The 7697-nt window shown below is 45.5% G+C and overlaps 1 protein-coding gene across 1 annotated transcript; it reads left to right on the top strand.

The window, feature by feature from the left end:
• The first annotated feature begins 5494 nt into the window (after window positions 1–5494).
• On the top strand, window positions 5495–7002 carry LOC136490272 (2-alkenal reductase (NADP(+)-dependent)-like). Its single transcript, XM_066486753.1, has 3 exons — window positions 5495–5819; window positions 5921–6098; window positions 6194–7002. Exons 1-3 carry the CDS (start codon window positions 5571–5573, stop codon window positions 6820–6822), a joined length of 1056 nt encoding a protein of 351 aa, XP_066342850.1. The 5' UTR covers window positions 5495–5570; the 3' UTR covers window positions 6823–7002.
• The last annotated feature ends 695 nt before the right edge of the window (window positions 7003–7697 follow it).

Below are 7697 nucleotides of genomic sequence, written 5' to 3'. Positions count from 1 at the left end.
ACGATTTGATTCTGTCACGCTCGCTCGCGTAGTCGCGTGTACGCGTCAATGATGGGGATCCGTCGGGACTCGTGACCGTCACGCTAATTCAAAGCCTCAACGACTAAGGTAGCACTTAATTAAGAGTCCAGGTGGGGTGGTCCTGTCTCGATCTGATTAATTAGTCGGACGGAACGACTCCATTATCTATTTGGTTGAGTAGCGTTGGAATCATTATCTGTCTGGTTGAGTAGCGTTGCAATCAACCCGTTTTATGTTTGGTTTCGAGACATTAAAACTTGGATAAGTTAATGAGAGGTGGAGCCCATTGTCAGTTTTTTTATTTTTTCCATTTTCTTTTTCTCTCTTATCCCTTGGGTCGCTTTCCACGCGACTCCGCACGACCGTGCAATAGGTCCAGCTCGGCACCGGTGACTCACAGCAGGGCTGCCCCCGCTCCTTCTCCGCCAGAGCCCGGATGCGCGCTGCCCAGGGCTTCCTCCGCGCGGTGTCCCGAGCATCCTCCGCCGGTGGGGTTGGAGCTCTTGCGGCGACGGCAGGGCCGGGCCCAGAGCTCGCGCCGAGGACCTTCTCGCGGCTCATCGGGGCTAGGCACGATTGCGCTAGGGGCGTATCTCACCGGGGCTGGGCACGACGGCGCCAGGGGCGGAGCCCTTGCTCCAATGGTCGCTCGCTTCTTCCTCGACTCCAGCAACTCCGGTGAGTTCCTGCTTCTTCCTTCTTCCTCAACTGCGGCAAGCCCCCGCTCCTCTCTTCGATTCTTCTCACGCGTGTGTGTGGCTCGTCCCACCGAGGACGCCCCCATCTGCTGTTTTTCTGGGGGCGAGGCAAGCCCGGATCTTGGGCGAATATTCGCTCGTGGGACGTCCTCGCCCCCGATTGCCTCGAAACCAAACGGTACTCATCCCGGGTCCATTCCATCCTGTCCCTTCTCATCCTCTCATCCAAACGCTACCTAAGGGCATGTACAACGGGTCAATTTCCCGTCTCCGTGATTTACTTTTCGCAAAAAAGACCCCGCTGAAGCTAAGAGACGGAGGCCTCGTCGTCTCATGAGGCGACGGATAAGGCCTGTGGCCCGAGGCCGAGACGTCGGCTCCAGCACCGTTGTACGGGTCGCTTCCCTGACTCGATGGCTTGCGGATCCCGTGCGCGCGTGGTTCTAGTGTGGCTGGCAGGGCGGCAAAAGTCCATCGCCGCGTCTATCTTCCCCGCCAAAATCTCTTCCTCCCCTCCTGTCTTCCACTAGCAAGTTTGCTGCAGGAGATTTATGAAGCTACTCTAGCGAGGAGGACGATGCAACGAGGGTGGGGAAGATAAGCATGGGAGGTGCGGGGCTGGGAAGACGAGAGCGGTGTGGCCAGGGAAGGAGCGGTGCGGCAAGCTCTGGCATCTTTAGCGGCCGAGCACGGCCATGCCAAACAAGATGCGTCGGCGAGCTCCCACGGGCCACCACGGACTGCACGGACGAGCAAGCTCCGCCTTGGTCGCCGTGGGCTGCGTGGGCGCTCCCACCGACCGCCGTGGGCTGCGTGGGCGAGTTGGTTGAGCGACTGCATGCCTATGTGATAGCGTGCTTTGCAACTCCCTGTGCTGCTCCCCACACTGCCTCCCTGTGCCCGCTATAGCCTTTTGAGGCAGGGTGCCGCTATTTGAGGTCATGTATAATTTAGCGGCTATATCCCGCTATAGTCCGATATAGCTCCGCTATTAGCTATTTTAAAGATATACCGCTAAACATCTTAGCCCGCTATTTAAAACATTGCGTGGATAGAGATAGACGCTGGATGTTGATGAAGTTGTTGCCTGCTTGATTGAGCGATTGTTTCCTCACAATTGCATCTGATTTCAAGCATTCCCAAGGTTCTGAGAAGATGCCAAAAGAGTTCGATTCAAGGGATGTGTATGGCATGATTGGATTCAGGTCATCCCTTAAACTTACAAATTTGTCTGATGAACTATCTGCTACCACTATTATCTGTCGGTAGTGTTCTATGATTGGATTCAGGTCATCCTATTTATGCTTGAACGTCTTCCATCAAACGGCAACACAATGGTATACAAATTGATCTTCATGATTGATCTTGACTACATAAAAAGCAAATTGTTCGCAGACAACTCTCTGTCTATGGATCGTATGACCTGTCTTTTCAACTGTATGTAGGATTTTAGCCTCTTAGAGACGACCCCCTGCCTGTGGGTTGTACATGCTCTAAAAGTACACTATCTCGATCACGAATGGGAAACGTTTCTAGTTCAAACCCAAGAGCAAAATAACCTCTCTAGCTCCTCAATATTTCGCCTTTTTGAAATTTATGAATATATGGCAATGATTTTGTAAAAATTGTCTACGATCAGCCTGTTCGGCAGGCCGTAAACAATCGTGGATTATTTACTGCTGGCTAATTTGGTGTGAGAAAAAATATTGTTTCAGTTTATAATCCATGATCGTATACGAGCAAGCGAACCGGCTGGATATAAAGACTGACATGACATCAAAAGGTTAAAATAAGGCCAACGACGGGTATCCAAACTTATGTTAAAAAGGGCACACAGTTAATTTTTTTTCTTTATTAAAGACGGCAAGATTTACTGCTATTTTTATTAGATGAAGGAATCAGTACCCCCACCATTTTAAGATTATACTCTATCCGTCCTGTAATATAGTGCATTCTAACATTCAAAATTTGCCCTCAAATATAATGCATTTTAGAGGACAAAAACTAGTTTTGCATTGAATACTTTCCATTTATGAACCAATCACCATCAATCACGTTGATGATAGCGTCTGATTAGAAAATAAAATGAGAGTATATGTGTCTTTTAGGCTCTCTCTTAATTTATCCTAAAATTCCTAGAATGCACTGTATTATAGGATAGAGGGAGTAAGACATTTTCCTCTAAAAAAGATTATAAGACCTTTTGGTATTTATAGATTTATAGATATATTGCTTTAATTATGTATTTAGATAAAGTGTATATAAATTTAGATATATAGTAAAAACTACGTATCTAAAAAGTTAAAACATTTTATAATTTGAAATAGTGGGAGTACGAACAAATTAGAAAAACAGAAACTACTGGAAAAAGAAACAGCTACTCGAGGGATAAAAGGAAGATGAGATCTGGCTGAGGCGACAGAATAAGACCCAAGGACACATAGGCAATAGTGGACAGCAGTTTTGATGTTACCAATTTTTGGCATGACTTATGGAACTAGAGGGGTCAAATATATTAATTAATGTTCTAGGGCATGTCGTTTTTGTGTAAGAAAAGGTGTTTGCCGGTTGAGACTTAAGAACAAAAAGCACTGTGCTCAATTAGTTATAGGGTTTTAAAATTGAATTTTGGCTCAAGAAAAAAGTCATGTTGAGATCAAGCTATTTTTTAGTACTTTCTCTCTCTCTCTTTCTCTAAATAAAAATATTGTTCCCCATTTTTGAGTATATAGTAATTTGTAAGTTTTTCATTAATGCTGAAATCAAGCTATGCCGTTCTTGTGAGTTGTGACACAATTAGTTGTGCAAATGGTTACTGTTTCTTAAAAGTATTGGACATGAATTTCTAAAAGTAAATAATCTTTTAGCATAAATCAGATATTGAAAGCAAATAAATAAACTATCCGTAAAGTGAGAAGCAAGTTAGGTTCAGATTCAACACTTGACGTGGATGTTTTCATTTTTTTTAACAAATGATTCTAGGATTTAGCGTGCTTTTTTTCAGCGGTTGGTGACATGCCCGTCGACAACAAGACACATATGGTGACTTCTTCAATCTCGTCTGCGTGTACTTTAGTTCAAAAAAATACCAATAAATGATCCTAGCCTACCATGTCATCTTTTATTTTATTTTTATAATAAATACACTTGTTATTCGTGCAAATGCCACAGCCAGAAATGAAATTGTTCTTTACAAATCGACAGCCTTTGTTGTGTTTTTCCGAAAACATTGTAGTCCAATCTGCAGCACTGGTACAAAGGCCAATGGCTTAGTGGGACCACACAGGATCAAATTGTGCAATCTAGCCATTAGTCGCAATCAATCAGTTGTTGTGTTTGAACTTTGAAGAAGTCAGCAATTCCACTACACAGAAGTTCACCTCAGTCCTCCTCTTCCGAATAATTAAGCAAATAAGGCCAGGTGTCAAGGATTACGTATGCACATGAAACAATCGTCATGGCTTACGGTTGACATAAGAAATGGCCTGAATGTGTAATATCATTTTGTGATGAAGGCAATGTAGTGGTCAATGTGCTAAGCCATAAAATAAGGTGTGCAATTGTTTGCAAATTTGTAGAAAGAAAGAAACTTTATGCACGGTAATCAAGGGACTTGGTCTTATATTTCATAGATGAGCATGATTCTCTAGCTATTTTTTTTAATATCCGGATGCCAGGAATATTATTGATTAAGAAGAGTTTTCAGGGTCAATGACCCCTATCCCTAGGACTTCTCCTAGTATTTTTAAGTAGTAATAAAACACTACCACTAGTCATAGCACATAAAAATCTCACTAGGAGGCATTTAGTAGGAAAAATTTGTACTAAATTTTGAATGCTAAAACACTAGGAAAAGCCCATCTTACGAGGAGAAGTCTAAAATTCTGGTTGTGTATACAAGCTAAGCACAAGAGGCGCTACCACTTTGAGCAGACCGCTGTAGTGGTTAAGAGCTCTAGACTAATTATTCAAAGACAAATTACGATCTAAATGGGGCAAGAGAAAACTCCCAGCCATGGACCAAAGGGAACAAACACCCTTGACTTCCATGGATACTGCATGAGCCGTGCGTCTTGATTCTCTGAAGACTACTGCATTACGTTGTTTCTAGATGCACCACAAGGTGAGATTGTCGTGGGTGTGTGCGCAGCCTCGGTGACTTCTCTGGTCACAGCCATGAACCAACCTTCGCAACCCGACCCATCTGTCCATGCTGCAACTTGACTCCATACCAGACCGGAGAAAGGGCACTCAATGAATAAGTGCGTAGCTGTTTCCAAATTTCTTTCGTATAGGGCACAAAAATAGTTATTCTACCACCCCTCAGCTGCAGATGCTCTAGCTAGTTATGATCCAAGGTCACATCCAATTTAATTAGGCCCTCTTAATTGAGGGAAATTGAAAAGTAATTTAATAATAAAATGGGAAGCACTTTCTAGATATTGATTTCAATTCATAGGATCCAAATAATAGGCCCTTAGAGAAATTAAAGAGGCCAATAAAGAAATTTTGGCATGACTTACGTAACTCGTGATGTTGGGTAAAGATATTTTCTTATGTTTTAGGACGTCATTTTCGGGTAAGAAAAGGTGTGTGGAAGTTTGAAACTTAAGAAGAAAAGCACTCTGCTTAATTAGTTAGATAGAGGGACAAAAACTACACGGAATGTTCATGGATTACGCATGGTCATAAACCGCGTCGTCATGCCTGATGTCATGGCTCACAAAAGAAATGACTTGGCACTTGCCTACAAAACTGTACGAGGAGAGTGCATGCTGAATCGGCAATAGGATACCAGACGATAAGCAAGCTAAAGCGTCCCAGGACAACCATCTCTTTGGTAGAGAGGAAATGGCCGGCAGCGGGGAGGTGATGGCGGCTGCGGTGCAGAACAAGAAGGTGGTGCTGAGGAGGCACGCCACCGGGTTCCCCACCGAAGACGACATGGAGATCACGGTGGACACTGTCGGCCTGCGTGTGCCGGCGGGACTGACCGCCGTGCTGATCAAGAATCTCTACCTGTCCTGCGACCCATGGATGCGCGGCCGCATGAGCAAGCATGAGGATGGGGGCATGCCTCCGGATTTTGTAATTGGAGAGGTATGAATATTCATAATCTGATCCACTGTTGATCTGTATCTGAGATGCAATCCTTCAAACAAAAATTTGCATCAGACTTGAGGTGAAGAAATTTGCGTCAGGCCTTGTTGAATTTCACCGTGGGCAAAGTGGTGGACTCAACGCACCCGGAGTTCAACGCCGGCGACCTCGTCTGGGGGATGAGTGGATGGGAGGAGTACACCCTCCTTACCCAGCCGGAGTCCCTGTTCAAGATCAACCACACTGATCTGCCGCTCTCCTACTACACGGGCGTTCTTGGTCAGCGATCTCATCATGCACCCTTTGTCTAGGAGTACTAGCTTGCAATGTTTCTCCGGTTTGCCGGCTGATCCAAAGTTAACCACCGCCTCCAGGCATGACAGGGCTCACTGCATACGTCGGCTTTTTCGAGGTCGGGAAGCCGAAGAAGGGCGACTTCGTGTTCGTCTCGGCGGCATCAGGCGCCGTCGGCCAGGTCGTCGGGCAGCTCGCCAAGATCGCAGGCTGCTACGTGGTCGGCAGCGCCGGCTCCGACGAGAAGGTCAGTCTCCTCAAGACCAAGTTCGGCTTCGACGACGCGTTCAACTATAAGTCCGAGACCGACCTCGGCGCGGCGCTGAAGCGGTGCCTCCCCGACGGCATCGACATCTACTTCGACAACGTCGGCGGCGCGACGCTCGACGCCGCGCTGCTGCAGATGCGCCATGGCGGCAGGGTCGCCGTCTGCGGGATGATCTCGCAGTACAACCTGGAGGAGCCCGACGGCCTGCGCAACCTGTTCTGTATCGTCCCTAAGGCCATCAGGGTGGAGGGGTTCAACGTCGGTTTCTGGTTCCACGTGTACGCGAGTTTCGAGGAGGAGATGGCTGGGTACATCAAGGAGGGGAAGGTGACCATCGTAGAGGACGTCGTCGAGGGGATCGAGAGCGCGCCGGCAGCTCTAATCGGGTTGTTCTCCGGGAGAAATGTAGGGAAGCAGTTGGTTGAGATTGCAAAGGCTTGAGTTTGAAGGATAAACTCCGTAGTGTATCAAGATGAGCAAAACAAGTATTGTGCTACTTGTGATGCTAACAGACTGGGGATAATTAAAAATATATAGGATAATCCCTGCCAGAACTTGTTATAATAAGATATCATTGCTATTGTATTGAAAGTAAAGAACATATTTATAATTTGCATTTTATCAGCATGTTCACATCTAAATGAATACCGGCTAATTATGATTGCAATAACATTTTTTTGTTGTAAATGAAACGCAAAAGACACATCAAGTCTACTTCTTGTTGTTGATGCTTAGTGCAATAGTGCACTTCTGTTTGAAGATGAATTCAATCATGATAAACCATCGCAACTCATGTTAATCTGTTGTATCACTAATAAAGTTATTATGAAAGCAAGCCAGGTGATCCGGTTTCAAAAACTAGATAGTCCGGTATTCTCTAGTTTTTCCCAAGAGTGGTAAATCTTACGCTTTTGTGGTGAACGATAGCTAGGTTTTCAAACAAATTAGCGAAGGATGCCAATCACACTTACGTGGCAATGAGAAACTAGTTCTTGGGAAAACAAGTAAATTAGGGATCCCTAAAGTACTCTTCTAAGAGGAACCTTGTCGAGGCGTGTGCATCGCCAGATTGCACTTGATCAGCATGCAAGCCTAGGGTGCTACCTCTGATTATGGATCAGAATGTTGAATGCAATACCCCTAGTTGCTTCTGGAGTTTTTATGGAACCATTCCATGAGTACTTTGAGAAAATCTTGAAGGACCAAGCAAAGCGCCTAGAGGGGCGGTGAATGGGAGCCTAATCCAATTTTCTTTCGATTTCGGCTGTTGTCCGAACACCGCCCAAAACAAACCTCTCAAAACACCAAAGACTTCC

The sequence above is a fragment of the Miscanthus floridulus genome, chromosome 10 (genome assembly GCF_019320115.1).
Source record: "Miscanthus floridulus cultivar M001 chromosome 10, ASM1932011v1, whole genome shotgun sequence".
Classification (NCBI taxonomy): Eukaryota; Viridiplantae; Streptophyta; class Magnoliopsida; order Poales; family Poaceae; genus Miscanthus; species Miscanthus floridulus.
Note: the sequence above shows the minus strand (reverse complement) of the source record. Positions and strands in the feature narration are given on the sequence as shown.